The sequence below is a fragment of the Zosterops lateralis genome (genome assembly GCF_965231275.1).
Source record: "Zosterops lateralis genome assembly, chromosome: 22".
Taxonomy (NCBI): Eukaryota; Metazoa; Chordata; class Aves; order Passeriformes; family Zosteropidae; genus Zosterops; species Zosterops lateralis.
In genome coordinates, this window is record NC_139782.1 from 285354 (window position 1) to 302298 (window position 16945).

Below are 16945 nucleotides of genomic sequence, written 5' to 3' on the forward strand. Positions count from 1 at the left end.
TGTTGGGGTGGTCTCACTCCACGCCTGTGGGAGTACAGGGAATCACTGGCTTCAGATGCTGAGTACCCAGCAAGAGAAACTGCTGCGGAGTCCTGGCTGCTCCAAGGAAATGCCCTTTCTCTCTGTGAATTAAAAGTAATTGGATCAAAAGCTCAAGTAACTTTGTAATAAACACAAGATTAGCAATGGCAGTACTTAGTACCTGATCCCAGGTTATTTTCCTTGTCTTTTGCAGCCCACTTGGATGGAGTTGTCATGGTAAAGCAGCACTGAGGTCTTGAAGGGGTGAGCGCTGCTAACAAACTGAACAGTCATTGCTGGGTTCATTAAAAAGATCCTTTTTCCTTCTCTTTTTTCCCAGGAGACAGATGAGCTGTATATTGTTTCACAGTTCTTTGTAGAAGAATGGAGGAAATTTGTCAGGTAACTTGGCTGGAGGGTTTTGGTGCTTTTTAGCTCTTGTTTTGGGGGCTGTAGATAATACTTTGCTCCTGACTCCCAGCACAGTGAGCTCATGGAAACAATGAAGCCGATTTTTGCAGGACTTGTATCAATTGTAATACAGTGTAAGACACTGAATTTCCTTGTTTACTTGTGTGTTAACCAGATGGTCAGATTAGCTGGTAACCTGATTAGTATTTTCATCTGTCTGGAGCTGTATCCCAAAGATCACTGTTCAGGCTAGAGATAGAAATCTCTGCTGGACAGTCATTCTGCACTACAGAGGAACGCAGATCTGATTTCCTCATCCCTAGTAGTTACTATTCCTTATTGGAATTATAAATACTCACCTGTGATTTCTTCCTGGCTTCCTGAAGAATTGGTGGGGATTTTGGTGGGATAACCTGATCTAGCTTTCCAAACCTCTTCCCTTTTGCAGGAGACCGACGCGCTGCAGCCCCGTGTCCTCCATAGCAAACAGTGTCCTGCTCTGTCCCCACGGGGGCCTCATGTTCACCTTTGCTTCCATGACCAAAGAAGACTCCAAACAGTGAGTTTCTTCCCTTCACACACTTCCCTTTTGCCAGGAGCCTTAAGAGATCATTCCCAAAGGAATGCCCTTGCTGCTGAGCCACAGCAAGATGAGGAGTAATCCTTTGCCTCAAAATTAACACCAGTGCTTTCTCAGAGCCACCTCAGCCTTCCTGCAAGGCAAGACTTAAACTGTCCAAGTATGCTGGGTCAGGAAAAAAGAGCTTCCTTCAGCTTAGTTTGTTCCTGACAATAATCACCCTGGATTTAGCCAGGACGCCGAAACATCCTGCTTCCTTACAATTTGCTTTCCATGAGCCTTCCCCCCCCAGCCCCGATTGCTAGCTGGAGGGCTGGAGTTCATGCTCCATAGGCTTGCTTCTGCAGTGATGCAGCACTAAAAGTAGGAAATCTTCCATTCCTTTCCTCCTCCATCTCTCCCTCTGGCACACAGGAGCACAACAATGTCACTAATCACAGGCTGCTGTTATCTGGGTGTACCAGCCCTCCCGTGTAGCTGGGTTTTGGATGGATTTTGCAGTTTTTCTTTCACTGACAGACCAACAAGCCAAAGAGGGAGGGGTTTTTGGGAGTTTAGGGCTTGGCTTTTTCATGTCATAAAGCACCTGCCTGTTCCTTTGCACAGTATAGCTCTGATATGGCCCAGCGAGTGGGAGAGGATCCAAAAACTCTTTGTCGTGGATCACGTCATCAAAATCACCCGGACACAGGCAGCTGGGGCTGGCCCCGAGAGCACCCGCTACACCTCTGAACCCCGTGAGTGACCTCTGTTCCTGGGAACAGCTCCCTGGGTATAAAAACTTCAGTCTGACAGGGTCAGTGGGAAACACAGGGTTTGGCAGATTCCCCCCCTGCAATGCTGTGTCCAGCTCTGGATTCTTAAGCACAGGAAGGATGTGGAGCCACTGGAGTGAGTCCTGAGGAGCCCATGGAGATGCTCCAGGGCTGGAGCCCCTCTGCTTTGGAGCCAGGCTAGGAAATCTGGGGCTGTTCAGCCTGGAGAACAGAAGGCTCCAGGGATAACTTAGAGCCCCTTCCAGTGCCTGAAGGGGCTCCAGGAGAGCTGGAGAGGGACTTGGGACAAGGCCCTTGAAGGACAGGACAACAAGAATGGCTTCCCACCGCCAGAGTGCGGGGAGAGATGGGATATTGCAGAGAAATTCTTGGCTGTGAGGATGGCAAGGCCCTGGCACAAGGTGCCCAGAGAAGTTGTGACTGCCCCATCCTTGGAAGTGTCCAAGGCCTGGAGCAATCTGGGATAGTAGAAAGTATCAGTGGCAGGGAGTGAGATGAGATCCTAAAGGTCTCTTCCAACCCAAACCACTCTGGGATGAGATGTGGTTCATTAGGTTAGCAGTGAGAGGCCCTGCACTGGGGCTTCTGAGGAGCTGGAGCAATTAAATGCTTTTTCCCTTGGTGTTTGCCCAGAACTGTGCCCTGAATGCCGGGAAGGGCTCCTGTGCCAGCAGCAGCGGGACCTGCGCGAGTACACCCAGGCCACCATATACATCCACAAGGTGGTGGATAATAAAAAGGTAGGGTCTCTCCCCGATCTCTGCTCAGCCTGGCTCCAGGCACCCCAGGAATGCCCCGAGGGAGCTGTCACAGCTCCCATGTCCCCAGGGCTGGTGGGGATCCTTCTGGTCCGTGGTGGTGGTGAGGGCAGAAACCCCCTGCTCTGCAGGTCTGGGCAGCTTTGGCAAAAACAGCAAATTGGGAAATTCTGGCTCTGAAAATTCCATCTCCTCAAGACTCCCTTTTGCCAAACAAAATCCTTTCTGTTTTCAGGGATGCTCCCAGCTGTTTTCTGTCTTAGCTGTGTTCCCAGGCTCTACCTGCTCTCCTCCCGCTCCAATATTTGTCATTTCTTTTCTTCTTGCTCAAGTGACATACTTATTCTTAGATAGAAATGAGCTCTTCCCTTTGGTGCTGGTGAGACAATGAACTTGGAGATGTTCTCAGGATCCCCTGAAGCTGTGAATTTTGTTTTTACTGATTTTAAGTGTGAGGATCAGCTCTAGAACTGTTTTTCCAAGTACTCAAAGCTGGTTCTTGTAAACTCCTTTCCTCAGGTCTCTTAAAAAGGGAGACAAGGGTGGGCAAGTTCAGATGAAGACAATCTCTCGACCTTTGGAGTGTGGGGTGGGGTTTTTTTTCGTTTGTTTTGTTTTTTGGCCTTTTCTTGATTTCCACCTCCCTATCAATCCCAGGGAGGCGCTGGAGCCCAGGGAACCGCAGGGAGCTACAGGCTGGATGGGTTCCTGCCTTGGTTGTGAGATGTGGATCACGCAGCACTGTCTGGAGCCATCAGCCACAGGCTTTCAGCCTGAATCCCCAGCCTGAGTCTCTCTTGGCTGTGGTGCACGAGAGGGTTGGGTGTTGTGTTTTTCTGGCACTGGACAGGACTGTGCTCACACGTGGAGCTGGCAAAAAAACAGGCAGCTATTCTTTGTGGAGCAGCTGGAGCCGAAGAGAGGGGGTGAGAATGTGCCCACAAGATCCCCCAGTAACAGGGCAGCCTCAGCAGGATGGGAAGCAGCAGGAATGCTGGCCAGGATCACTGTCAGCAGCACTGGGAGCCACTGTGCCCTTCCTGCTGGGCTTTGCAAAATCAGGGAGTGCTTCCCAGCCCCTCACCCCTTTTCCTCCCTCCTCTGCACCACCTGGTTCTTCCCTAGGGTGCATGGTGCTGCTGAGGGAAGCCTCATCCAGATAAAATCATTGTAGGGTGGCACTGCTGGAATTCAGGGGGCTCTGGGGAATGTTTGGGATCTGGAATTGCATCATTAATCGTAAATACGTTGATGGAGAAGAGAGCTCTTGGCATCTAGGTCTCCTGGGCTTCTGCAAAGCTCAGTTCCAGCCACAGTGTAGCTGGGAATTCACATCCAGGCAAATCTATGCCTAGAGTGACTTTCCCTGGCCTGAACAACCTTTTTATTTTTGTATTTGTGTAAATTATTTAGATTTCATTTACTTACAACCTCCAGCCCCATATGTAATGGTGCTACATGTCCCTGCCAGGCTGCTGCAGGGACAGATAAATGTCTTAATTCACGGAAGATACTTTCTCTGTGTTGAGGCTTCTGTAATACACTTACATCAACCAGCTGATGGGAAAGGAATCAGTCCAGGACTCAGGAGACTTTGCCTGGAGAGGAGGGCAGGAAGCACCTGCAATTCCACAGAAGGGGATTCCTGAGCTGAATCCCACTGAGGTTCCACACAGCTGGGGAGGGTGGAGGAGACTTTGCAGAGCTCATGGAGCTTCTGGGTTATTCCTGGGATCTCTGCATCCAGAGAGATGGCACCCAGAGGTCCCCAGGAGCTATTTGCCATGATGGTACAGGCCATGTGGATGCTGTTGGTTACAGAGAATGATTTTTATGACTCCAGGTAATGAAAGACACGGCTCCAGAGCTGAACGTGAGCAGCTCAGAAGCTGAAGAGGAAAAGGAGGAAAACAAGCCAGAGGGGGAGCAAGATCCCGATTTTAACCAGGTAGAGATGAAAAATCGCATCAGACTCCTTGATTTTTGTATCATCCTCTTGAGTCAGCATGATGGGATCACCACGTTCCTCCTCTGCATCTCACTGCAGTGGAGAATGTCTTAAATTGTCATTTGAATGGTGAAACCACACCAGTGCTGGGTTTGGAGAGATTAAATATGGATAGGGATTCATGTGCGTGTGGAAATTTGCCCCACGCTGGCATTAGGACTAGGAACTGAGGTTTGAAGGCAAATCCATTGGTCATCTCCACACTTGCATGCTTCATTGGGTTTTCCAAGGGTTTTCCATTGCTTCCTGCCTTCCCTTGCATGACCAATTTGCCCAAAACACTCTCTGGGATCTGGGAAGGTTGTGTTTATCCCTAAACAACTCAATCTCGTCATGTTTTGCCTTGTCTCTAGGCCAATGGCAGTGCGAAACGCCAGAAGCTCTCCCACCAGAGCTACATTACTTACCAAAAGCAGGGAATCAGGAGAAGCACACGCCACCGGAAGGTCCGGGGGGAGAAAGCACTGCTTGTGTCAGCCAACCAGACCCTGAAAGAGCTGAAAATCCAGGTGAGGCCAGCTCTCCTGCCAGGAACGAGGAAGAAAACACAAAATAAGGAGTGTGGGGGTGTAGAGGAAGGGTCTGACTCCCCCAGGAGGTGGGGATGGATGCTGGGGCAGGAGGTGCCACAGTTCCCAGGATGAGGTGTCTGTGTGCCCCCAGATCATGCATGCCTTCTCCGTGGCCCCCTTTGACCAGAACCTGTCCCTGGATGGGAAGATCTTGAGCGACGACACGGCCACATTGGGCAGCCTCGGAGTCATCCCTGAGTCTGTCATCCTTCTCAAGGTACCAGCAGGGCAGGATTTGGGAATGCCGTTGGGATCAGTGAGAGCTAAGAGAAGCGTGTGGGGATGTGTGTGAAAATGGGAACAAATGGAACGAGCTCGTCCTGGAGCTGCTTGGAGGAGAAGAATCCTTAATTTTTTTGGTTTAGGGAAGGAAAATCCTTACATTTTTTTTGTCTTAGGGGAGAAAAATCCTCATTGTTTTTTGTTTCTGAGAAGAAAAAATCCTTATTTTGTTTCAGAGGAGGAATATCCTTAGGTGTTTGAGGGGCTTTTTGTTTTGTTTTTTTGTTCTGCAGGAGGAAAATCTTCAATTTTTTTACTTTGGAAGAAGAATATCCTTTTGCTTTGTTTTGGAGGAGGAATAGCCTTAATTTTTTTTTTTTTTTTTTTTTTTTTTTTTTTTTTTTTTTTTTGTGTTAGGGGAGAAAAATCCTCATTGTTTTTGTTTTGGAGGAGGAAAATCCTTTTAATCTTTGTCTTGGAGGAGAAAACCCCCCTTTTTTTTATTTCCAAGAGTGCTTTGTAGCTGATTTGGCTGCTGAGCTCTGTGGGTACCAACTCAAAACACAACTAAATTAGGGAGTGAGTCCTCCCATCGAATTCCTAGTGTTTGGGCAAGAGACCCATTCCCTGCTCCTCTCCTGAGCAGAACCATGATCCCCTGGATCCCTGCGCTTGTTAATTCCCTGCCTCAATGTCCTTTCCAGGCCGATGAGCCCATTGCAGATTACGCAGCCATGGATGATGTTATGCAAGGTGAGAGAGATGGGGAGGGGCTGGGCTTGGGACGGTGACCAAGGATTCGGGTTGGGAAGGTGGAAAATGGGGATTGTGACACTTCTTTGTCACCAACTATGGCATCCTCAGAGCAACTTCTAATGCTTTCCTTCCCTTTCCATCCCAGTTTGTATGCCTGAAGAGGGATTTAAAGGTGAGTCCAGGTGTTTCGCCCCCTTTGTATCCCCTCACGTGAATCCCATCCCCATCCCATTTACCTCCTCATCTCCTGGTGGTGTCTTTCCTTCCCAGGGACTGGTTTACTCGGCCACTGATAGTTTTCCAAGAGGAGCGACCAGAACGGAAGAGTCACATGGTAGGGCATTAAAAGAATAAAAACAGGTGGATACAGTACTTTTTGACTCTTCCAGAAGGCAAAAATCCATCATGAGATGTTTGCTCCCAAAAAACAAAACAAATGCCTTATGTCAAAGCAGATTGCACTGAAGGACATCCTGCTTCAGGACAACGTTCCCAGGTTTATTTAATAAAGAACAGGAAGGTTGGGAAGTTGAGCAGCAGTTAGTGTGTTTGGGACAAGGGGTGGCCCCTGTGTGTCCCCCAACCTGGCCACAGAGGGGTCGTGATCCAGTAGATCCAGACTATTCTGATCATTCTTCAGTAACTCTTTACGATAATCCTGTCTTTGATCCACTCTTACACTTTCAGTCCAGCATGGAAGTACAGGAATTGTGACTTCGTGAGGAATGTCTAATGCTTTCAGACAACAAAACTTCATTTACTTAATCCAAAATAGAAGCTGGGATCTGCCTCCCAAACCCTCTCAGGGGCTCCCCCCTCTCTGCATCCTTCTGCTCTCACTTCCACACCTTGGACAATCCAGTAACCACCTGGGCTCTGGGAAGTGTGGAGTTTTTTAGAAATTTGGGAATTTTAATGACTCTGGAGAACATTTTCCTCTACTCTGGCGCTGCTGGGAGTGTTCCTGGCTCAGGGCAGTTGGAGCTATCAAGGGGGCATGGGTGGGTGCTGTGTTTCCCATGGGAAGAGATTTTCTTATTCCTCTCGCCTCATTTTTCAGCAATGCACTAATTTTTAATTTTTTTTTTTAAATCTCCCAGCCAGGTTTTCTTCCCTTTAATATTTAGCAGGAAATAGTATCCCACTTCCAGACTGATCCACATTGGGCACTGCCGAGGCATCTCTTTATGAGATCCTCTTCCTTTCCAACCTTTTCCTTTGTTTCCACAGAAAAATACAATGCAGAAATCACATCACTTTCATTTTTTCAAGGTTTGCAGGAATTTGAGGTGCAGGAAGAGGGTGGGGGCCACAACTTCCATCCCCAAAACCCCACTAGTTTTGATTTCCAGTGGTTTATTTCCAATGGTTTTTGCGAAGAATTCCAGCTGCTCTTTGCCCAGCACCTTTCTCCCTTGTTCCTGCTGGGTTTGGCAGTGAAGCAGCAGCATTTGAGGGGCTCTAAATTTCATAAAAAGTGATTTTTTTGGGGCAGTTTGAACCCAAGGTATAGACATGGCAAATTCTATGCCAAAGCTACAGGAGGCTTTTCTTCCCAACCTGAAGCACTCACTTGTGTACATATTCCTTGGAATTTCCATCTTTTCAAGTTGCTGATATTTTTTTTTTAATGTTATATATTAAAAAGTCTCTTCCTTGAGCTTACACTATTGTGGGAAGGAATCCCGTGGGCTGTTCCAGGGCTGTGGCAGTTCCGGCAGCGCCGGATCCTATGGAGGATGCAGGTACAAGGTGTGAGCCAAGGCCCCATTCCTGTTTTGTCTGTTATTTGCAAATATTATCAGATTAAAGTTGTCATTGGAGCTGTGGCAGCCTTGTTCATGGTGCAGACACGTGGGCCAAGGGTGTTGGAGCAAGGTGAAGGTGTTTATCCCATAAATCCCACTTGGAGCTGTTGACAAAGGAATGCGGGCATTGTGGAGTGGGGTGGGAGCAAGAGGGACCCTGCTGGACCAGGAATCCCCCCTACTTTGCGCAGGAAGGGAATAGGTTTTATGGAGCCCTGGCCCTGTCACATCCACCCCTGTTCCCACCTGGTGTGTCCCTGGGGGAGGGGCCCTGCCCTCCCCGGGTGCCAGTGCCAGCCCCTCCTTGGGGTCCTCTGAGCCAGGATCTCCCCCTGAGCCCCTGGGGGAGGCAGATGGGTGCTGAAGGTGAGGGGAAGAGAGAGGCCTTGGGAGATGGCAGGGCCAGGGTGCCGGGGAGGGCCTGGGTACTGGGGATGGGCATTAGAGATGGGAGGGAGTAGGAATGGGGTGGGTGCTGGAGGGCTGTAGGCATGGGGGGTTATGAGTGAGGGCTCCAGTTATGGATGGAGGCCAGCCTGGGTGTGAGAGAGTAGGGAGGGGTTAAGGCTGAGAGGTACTCCGGGTACGAGGAATAGGGAATTACAGATGAGGGGGTTCCTGGGTTATCAGGGATGGAGAGATATGGGAGGAGGGGCTTGGGGGCCAAGGACGGAGATGGGGGTCCCTGAGTACCAGGGATGGGGGTTATGGATGAACGGGGTCTGCCGGGAGTCAGGAGTGGGAAGAGGCGAATGGGGGAGCCAGCTCTGGGTCCCAGGGAGAGACGTAGGCGGCACCCCGTGAGCCGAATTTGTGGGGAGATGTGGGTGATGGGCAGAGCGGTACCCGGGTACCGACCTCGCGTGAGGAGATGGAGATGGGTCCCGAGGGGACAGGGAGACGTTTCGGGGGGTCCCCCGCCCTGCGGGGACGTGGGCGCTGGGGAGGGAGGGGCCGCCCAGGCGGTCCAGGGCGGTGACATCAGGGATGGAGGGGGGGGGGGGATCCCCAGTTCTGGATCTCCGTTCCTGGTGCCATGTTCCCGGTGCGGTTTTCCCGGTGCCCGTGGCCTTCCCTGGTGCGATGCCCGGTTCCCGGTACCGGTGCCCGGTCCCACCGCCCCCGTAGGGGCCGCCCCGCCCCGCCGCACGTGACGCTGCGCGGTGGCAGCGAGCGCCGGGGCCGCGCTCGGCTCTGCTCGGTACCGGCCCCGCTCCGGGACTGCCCGGCCTCGCCGCCCCTGGTAAGTGCCGCCCTGCGAGGACCGGGCACCGCGGTCCCCCAGAGATTCCCCTCTGGAGATGTCCCTTCATTCCCGCCGCAGCACCAGGGGGTCCGTCCGCCCGTGACCTTCACCGCTGCTGGTACCGGGGGAGAGGATGGGGGGGAAGGAAATGCTCCGGGCTTGGGGTAAAAGACCCGGGTTGGAAAAGGGGGTGGGGGGAGCCCCCCATTGGCCTCGCAAGCAGTGCCCCCCAAATGTCTCCTCCCTAATTACACCCTACAACTTGCCCCCCATCAAACCTGTGCCCCTCTCGGATACCCCAAAACCTTCCCCCCTCTTCTGCTCCCCCTTATCTGCTCCCCCTGTTCCAGTCTCCCCAGTCTGGCTCCCGTGTCCCCCCAAACCCAACTTCCCCCTCCCCGGTCCCCAGTCTGAACCCCCCACATTTAGAACATCTTCGCCCCCCCCCCCCCCCCCCCCCCCCCGCCCGGTGCTCCCCCCACCCTCCCGGGACAGCCCCCCACCTTGGATGCTGGAGGGTGCGGGAAGCGATAGGGGACCCCCCCCCCCAGGATCGCACCTAGCCAATGGGGTCATGCTACGGCCCAGGGGGTGTACGGGAAAGGTCGTGTTTGCAGGGGAACTGGTGGCAATGTCGCATTTGCACGGGGTCGTATTTGCACGGGAATGGGTCACACCTGCACTGTGCTTGACTGCGGTTGTGTTTGCACCCAGCACCGTGTTTGCACAGGGATGGGTCACACCTGCACTGGGGTTGTCTTTACACAGGGACGGGGCTCATTTGCACTAGTGTCGTGTTTGCACAGAGACGGTTTGCACGAGGGTCCCTTTTTCACCAGGGACGCACTTGCACGTCATTGTGTTTGCACATGGCCGGGTCATATTTGCACCAGGGCTGTGTTTGATGGGGACAGTGCCATTTGCACGAGGACGGTGACATTTGCACGAGAATGGTCACATTGCCACGGGGAGAGCGACATTTGCGCGGGGCCGGTGACACTGGCACGAGAATGATCATTCTTACACGGGGAGAGACCCTGGCCATAGGGTCGTTGGCATTGGCACGAAAATGATCGTGCTTGTGCAGCGTCAGTGATAATTTCACGAGGAGGGTTGGCACTGGCACGGGGTTGGTGGCATTGGCTCGGGGTCAGTGATACTGGTGCGGGCGTGATCACATTTTACGGGGTGAGCTACACGGGCACGGAGTCGGTGACGCTTCAAGGGGTCGGTGACAACTTTCCCGGGGTCCCGACGCTGTCCGTGGTGCTGCCCTGCACCGCCGCCTCCCGCCGGCAGAGGGCGCCCTTCGGGGCGGGGGTGGGGATACGATGAGTTTGAGGGGTCTCAGCGGCCCTTATGGAGTGACCCCGCCCCGCCCCTCCCGCCCCGCTGGCCCCTGGCACCGGCAGGGTGGCACTTGGCTCGCTGCCATCAGTGGGCTTCAGGGGTGAGGCTACTGGCCGGGCGTCCCAGAGAGGGGCTGTGGGGGAGCTCTCCTCTCCCCCAGGAAGCGCCATGGGTCCCCCTGGACCTCCTCACACCACCTAGACGCGTCTCTAGCCAGCAGCACCTCCCAACCCCAAGGTAAGCATCCATGGATGTCCCCAGCCAAGGATGCCCACCCCAAGGCAGGGAGACAGGTACCCACAGCCCTTCTTTCCCCAGGGCAGCAGGATGGCCCAGCAGCGCCATGCCATCCCCCCACCACTCAAGGTAGGTGTTGTTGGGGTGAGTGCACACACCCTGGGGTGCCAGCATGGGCATCACCCATCCCACCACCCATGGGTGTCTGTGCAGCCAACAACCCTGTTGTCTTGCAGACGGAAGAGGACTACATCCCCTACCCCAGCGTGCATGAGGTAGAGCACCTCTCCAGAGAGGGGTGTGAGGGCCAGTGGCTGGCTGGCTGGGTGGGTTGGTGGGTGGGTGCCCAAAGCACCCACCATGGCTGTGGGCACAGGTGCTGGGCCGGGAGGGGCCGTTCCCCCTCATCCTCCTGCCGCAGTTCGGGGGTTACTGGATCGAGGGCACCAACCACCAGCTGAGCGGGGCCCCTGACTCACCCCCCACTCCGGTACCCAGCATCCGGGCAAAGCTGGAGGGCAACCACATGGCCAAGATCTACCGCAAGCACTTCCTGGGCAAGGTGAGGCCCTGGGGTGCTGCAGGTGTAGAGTCTGTGGTGGAGGGGATATCATGAATATGGACGGGCAGGAGCATAGAGTCCACATAAGCTTGGGTGTTTGTGGATGTGGGTGTGGTGTCCATGGGTATGGGAGCCCCATGGCAAGGATGCTCATGTTCACGGACACTCATGGATGTGGTTTGTGCATCCATGCATATGGAAGCCCTATGGGTCACGGACATGGGTGCTCAGGGATTGTGAGTATCCCTGGGCTTGGCTGCCCCATCACAAGTGTGCTTGGGGTGGATTCTCCATGGGAATGGAAGGACGTGGAGACCTCATAAACACAGGTGCTTTGATCCATGGCTGCTTGTGGATATGGGTGCTCAATGGGATGGGTAGTTAAGGAGGTGGGTGTTGGGTTGCCATGGGCAAGAGAGCCCCTAGCATGAGTACTGATGGACATGAGATCTGCATAGGTTTGCATGGACATGGGAGCTCCATAAGTTTGTGTGTCCATAGGACCTGGATGTCCCAATGGGGTGTGTGGCTCACTGGGTGTAGGTGCTCCATAGGTGGTGCAGGTGCTCACGGACACAGGTGCTTCATGGGGAAGGGGGCTTATCGGTGTGGGTATCCCATGGACATGAGTGTCCCATGGATGTGGGTGCTCATGGATCTGGGTGTCTCATATCATGAGTGCCCCCAGCATGAGCACCCTTGGCCATGGCTGCTTGGCTCCTTCCCACAGGAGCACTTCAACTACTACTCCCTGGATCCGGCACTGGGACACCTCGTCTTCTCCATCAAGTACGATGAGCAGGAGCACCTCCACCTGCTGCTGCGGTGAGCAGGGTGTGGGAGGCACTCATGGGAGCTGCCTGGGGGTGGGGGACCCCCTGACCCCCTCCTTGCTCCGCAGCACCCGTGCCCGCACCCTGCATGATGTGGTGCCCATCTCCTGCCTGGCTGAGTTCCCCAACGTGGTGCAGATGGCCAAGGTGGGTGCAACCCCACCTCCCAGCAGCACCCATGGGTGCTCCCCAGCCACAGGGCCCCCATGGCAACATCCCTTCTTCCCACAGCTGGTGTGCGAGGATGTCAATGTGGATCGCTTCTACCCCGTGCTCTATCCCAAGGTGAACTGGGTGCAGGGAGGGGCACATGGGCAACCATGGGTCCTCCTCCCCAACTTCTGACCCCTTCCCACTCTGCAGGCATCCCGCCTCATCCTTGCCTTTGACGAGCATGTGCTCAGCAACCACTTCAAATTTGGGGTCATCTACCAAAAGCTGGGGCAGGTATGGGATGGGGTAGGTGGGGGTTAAGGTGGGGGGAGTCTCTGTGTAAGTGCTGGCATCCATTCCCACCCCACTGCAGACCTCTGAGGAAGAGCTTTTCGGTACCACGGAGGAGAGCCCAGCCTTCACTGAATTCCTCGATGTCCTGGGTCAGCGGGTGCAGCTGCGGGACTTCAAGGGGTGCGTGAAGGGACGCAGGGGAAGGACCCACAGGGTCAGGGTGCTTGTCTCACCCACCCACCCACGCAGGTTCCGAGGGGGGCTGGATGTGACCCACGGACAGACAGGCAGCGAGTCGGTCTATTGCCACTTCCGTGACAAGGAGATCATGTTCCACGTTTCCACCAAACTGCCCTACACTGAGGGTGATGCCCAGCAGGTAGGCACCCATGGATGCTGGGGACTGTCTATGGCAGGCTGGGGCTCCTGGGGCACCCATGGGTACTGGGGGGGCAGTGAAAGGAGGGGGATCAGGGGCGACATTTGGGTGCTTCAGAGCAGAGGATTGGAGGTGGTCCTGGGGCACTTCTATAGGGTGGAAGGGCTGTTGGGGCTTTGGGGATGTCCCATGGAATGAAGGGGACTCCTGGGTCACCCATAGGTGGTGGTGGGCTTCTCTGGGGCTCAGGATATGGCAGGGCACTCATGAGTGTGGGGAAACAAATTCAGGATGCAGAGGGCTGGTAAGGACCCATGGGTGCCAGGGAGGAACTGTGGGACACAGGGGGCTGGTGGAGCACCCACAGGTGCTGGAGTGCATCTATGGGGCACAGGGGCTTTCATTCCTTTTGATGCCTCCTGGTGTGACCCCCCTCTGTCTCTCATGTCCTGCTGTGCCCCACTCATCCCTTATGTCCCCCCGTGTCCCTCTGCATCCCACCTGTCCCCACAGCTGCAGCGGAAGCGTCACATTGGCAACGACATTGTGGCTGTCGTCTTCCAGGATGAGAATACACCATTCGTCCCTGACATGATTGCCTCCAACTTCCTCCACGCCTTCGTGGTGGTGCAGCTGGAGCAGGGGGGCGCCCAGGGCACCCTCTACAAGGTATCCTCCCGTGCTTCAGTGTCCCCATTCCCATGGGAGCCTGCAGGGTGCCCCGTCACGCCCCCACCCGCCACAGGTCTCTGTCACCGCTCGTGACGACGTACCCTTCTTTGGCCCGCCGCTGCCTGACCCTGCCGTCTTCAGGAAGGTGAGCGCCTGTGGGTGCCGCTGGGGTGTGCCTGGTGACACCCACCCACCCACGCACCCATCCAGGGCCGCTCCCACCCCGCAGGGCCCCGAGTTCCAGGAGTTCCTATTGACGAAGCTCATCAACGCCGAGTACGCCTGTTACCGGGCCGAGAAGTTCGCCAAGCTGGAGGTGCGGGCACAGGGGGTGCGGGATGGCCACGGGGTGCTGGGGGGCACCCAGAGGGGCTGGGCAAGCCGTGGGGCACAACACGAGGCTGCGGATGTGGGTGCCGTGGGTGCCGTGCCCACGGTGGGACCCGTACCCACCATGGGGACTGCTCGTGGGTGGGGAGGGGCTGGGTCCCCGTCTGGGCAGGTGGGTGGTGCCCAGGGTAGGGGGAATCGTGGGGTGATCTCACGTGGAGTGGCAGCTCTGCGGTGGAGGGTGAGTGTCTCGCGTGGGTGCAGCCGAGTGGTGTGGGATGGGCTGGCGTGGGTGCAGCAGGGCGGGGGTTAGTCCTGCGGGCGTGGCGGCTAGGTGGTGCGGGGCTGGGTGGTCTCGCGTGGGCGCAGCAGTGCGGGGCTGGTGCGCAGGAACGGACGCGGGCGGCGCTGCTGGAGACGCTGCACGAGGAGCTGCAGGCGCGCAGCCAGGCCATGCTGGGGCTCGGCCCCGACGACGAGCGCCCCGACAACGGCGGCGCCGCCCCGGGCTTCTTCGAGTCCTTCAAGGTGGGGCGCGGGGGCTCCGCACCCTTCCCACCACCGCACGCAGAACTAAGGAGCTCAGCCCCACCTTGAGGCCTGCGGGGCCGGACCCCTCCCCGGGCCCGCCCGTGAGTCCCCGCCCAAATCATGCCCCCTCACCGTTGACCACACCCCCTTGTTGCCACGCCCCTTTGCTGTGACCACGCCCCCAGGCTTTGGTCCCGCTCTCTGCGCGCGCGGCCCATCTGCCGGCGCGTGGCTGAGGCCGGGCCCAGCCCAGGCCACGCCCCCATCATGGGCCGGAACGGCCCGTGACCGCAAGCCCCGCCCCTTCCCCATCATGCCACACCCCGGGAAGGCACGCCCCCTTATTGTCATAAGCCCCGCCCAAGTCGCGGGCCGCGCCACGAGTGTTAACCCCCGCCCCTTACCGCATGCCCCACCCACCTTGCCCTTGGCTCCGCCCTGCCCCGGTGCCCAGTGCCCCCCCACCCCCGGTGCCCGGTTCCCCCCTCCCCCTGGTCCCCAGTCGGTGACGCGATGCCGCCCCCAGTCGCTGCTGGTGCCCGGGAGCCGCCGGGGACGCCGCGGCAGCGCCATCGGGCTAGGCTCGGTGGAAGAGGTGGGTACCTCCCTGTCCCTCCTCGGTGTCCCCCTGGTCCCCGGTGTCCCCCCGGTTAACGGCGCCCCGCAGGCGCTGCTGGTGCCCGGAAAGAGCCCGTCGCGGCGGCGGCCCGGCCCCCTCGGCTCCCGCCGCTCCAGCGCCATCGGCATCGAGAGCATCCAGGAGGCGCCAGCCGGCAGGTGAGCGCCGATACCGGCACCGTAGCTGTCCCTTCCCGCTGTCACCTCCTGCTGTCACCTCACTGCCATCTCCTCCCCGCAGGGACGGCCCCGCAGCCGCCGACTGCTCCAGCTCCACACACAGCTCCCCCGAGAGCCGTCGGAACCCCGACAGGTTCTGCCGCTGGAACCAGGATCGGGGACACGGGGATAGGAGGACACTGGAATGGGGTGGCACTGGGATGGGAGTACATGGAGACTGGAAGGCACTGGCTTGGTGTGGCAAGGGGGCAGGGTCGCACCGGTATGGGATGACTCCAAGACAAGGTGACATGGGGACAGGGTGACACGGGGACTGGAGGACACTGGGATGGTGCAGCTCAATGACAGGGTGACACCAGGATGAGGTGGCACAGGAATGGGGACTAGGACGGCACTGTGAAGATGATACCGGGACTGGAGGGATGGGACAGCAAAGGAATGCAATGGGCCAGGGTGACCTCGGGGTGGGATGGCACAGGCATGGGATGACGCCAGGACAAGGTGGCACCAGGATGGTTGGCACAGGGCAGTATGGGGACAAGACACCAGAGGGAAAATGTCACAGGGACAGCTTCACCCAGGGGCTGAGTGGCACAGGGTCTGTATGTGCCAGGAACAAGATGGCAGGAGGCTGTGGGATGGCAGTTGGTTGGCTTGGATGGAGGTTGGCATGAAGGTGGGTGGCACAGGGACACATGGCATGGGGACAGGTTGGTATGATGACAAGAGACATGGGGGACAGGATTGCATGGGGCTGGGTCCTCGCAGGAGTGGGGTGGAGTGGGAACAGGGTGGTACAGGGATGGGGCCTCCCAGGGATGGGGACAGGGGCGTGCCAGGGATAGGGCGACATGAGGATCTAGTGTCCCGGACGGGGTGGTGTGGGGACAGCGTGTCCCGGGGCCAGCACAGCATCACAGCGGGCCACGGTGGTGGCCACGAGGCGCGGTGCCAGCCTGTTGCGGCCATGGGGACTGTCCCTGGCAGGGTGGAGAAGCCGGAGCCGCCGGATTTCTCCCGCTCCTCCTCCAGTGCCAGCAGCTTCGGCAGCGCCGCGGAGGAGCCCGGCGAGCCGGGACGGGTACGGGGACACCGGGTGGTGGGTCCGGGCGGGCAGTGTGGGCTGGGCAACGCCTCTCTGACCACCCCCGCCACCTCAGGAGAGCCGCTCGCCCTCGGGGAGCCACCGCGACGCCTTTACTGACACCCCCTGGCTGGATGACCCCCCCGGGACCCCCCCAGGTAGCCCAGCACCCCCAGGTCGGGGCGCCGCGGGGCTTGGGGAACCCCTTCGGGGTGCTCACGAACCCCCCTTTCCCCCAGGCCGTCGCCTGCCTGACCCCCCCTGCCCTGAGATCAAAATCCAGCTGGAGCAGCCCCTCCATAATCCGGTGAGGCTCTTCGCCCCACTCCACCAGTGAGTATGGGGGTGCCCACATTGGGGTGCCCCCACTGATGTCCCTCCCACAGGGTCCATAGTCACCTCCACACCTGCTGGGGTGTCACCGCTTCGCCCCCTCTGTGTGCCACCCCCATGCCAGGAGCTGAAGCCATCGTCCCCGGTGCAGGATTTGGGAGAACTCTCCCAAAAAATTGGGATGTGCTCCCCTCCAGACAATCTGTGTCACCCCAAAAACCCCTTGGGTGA

General features: G+C 57.0%; 2 protein-coding genes across 4 annotated transcripts in view; both read left to right on the forward strand.

Moving 5' to 3' along the window:
- The window catches only part of USP48 (ubiquitin specific peptidase 48), a 30621-nt gene extending 22694 nt beyond the window's left edge, over positions 1–7927 (forward strand). Inside the window, exons 18-27 of one of the 3 annotated variants that reach the window (XM_083876786.1) lie at positions 362–423; positions 881–991; positions 1619–1749; positions 2422–2528; positions 4390–4494; positions 4908–5063; positions 5218–5343; positions 6053–6101; positions 6250–6276; positions 6375–7927. In XM_083876786.1, coding sequence (XP_083732912.1) covers positions 362–423; positions 881–991; positions 1619–1749; positions 2422–2528; positions 4390–4494; positions 4908–5063; positions 5218–5343; positions 6053–6101; positions 6250–6276; positions 6375–6397 — 897 coding nt within the window. In that variant the 3' untranslated portion in view covers positions 6398–7927. Of the gene's footprint in view, positions 1–361; positions 424–880; positions 992–1618; positions 1750–2421; positions 2529–3203; positions 3469–4389; positions 4495–4907; positions 5064–5217; positions 5344–6052; positions 6102–6249; positions 6277–6374 lie in introns of those variants that run through there. The other 2 variants (XM_083876787.1, XM_083876788.1) reach the window with 2 other exon arrangements.
- Positions 7928–9079: 1152 nt separating this feature from the next.
- On the forward strand, positions 9080–16883 carry RAP1GAP (RAP1 GTPase activating protein). Its single transcript, XM_083876834.1, has 22 exons — positions 9080–9155; positions 10571–10745; positions 10827–10874; positions 10982–11020; positions 11122–11307; positions 12038–12132; positions 12209–12287; positions 12372–12425; positions 12504–12587; positions 12667–12767; positions 12837–12966; positions 13480–13635; positions 13712–13783; positions 13868–13954; positions 14359–14496; positions 15026–15094; positions 15167–15276; positions 15359–15430; positions 16285–16378; positions 16458–16539; positions 16621–16688; positions 16768–16883. Exons 3-22 carry the CDS (start codon positions 10836–10838, stop codon positions 16774–16776), a joined length of 1764 nt encoding a protein of 587 aa, XP_083732960.1. The 5' UTR covers positions 9080–9155; positions 10571–10745; positions 10827–10835; the 3' UTR covers positions 16777–16883.
- Positions 16884–16945: the final 62 nt, after the last annotated feature.

Excerpts from the sequence above, each read along its gene's own strand:
- RAP1GAP (XM_083876834.1), top strand. The coding sequence starts at position 10,836 with ATGGCCCAGCAGCGCCATGCCATCCCCCCACCACTCAAG. Across the intron at positions 15,431-16,284 it reads AGCCGTCGGAACCCCGACAG|GGTGGAGAAGCCGGAGCCGC; the intron begins GTTCTGCCGCTG and ends TGTCCCTGGCAG. Across the intron at positions 16,540-16,620 it reads CCCCCCCGGGACCCCCCCAG|GCCGTCGCCTGCCTGACCCC; the intron begins GTAGCCCAGCAC and ends CCTTTCCCCCAG.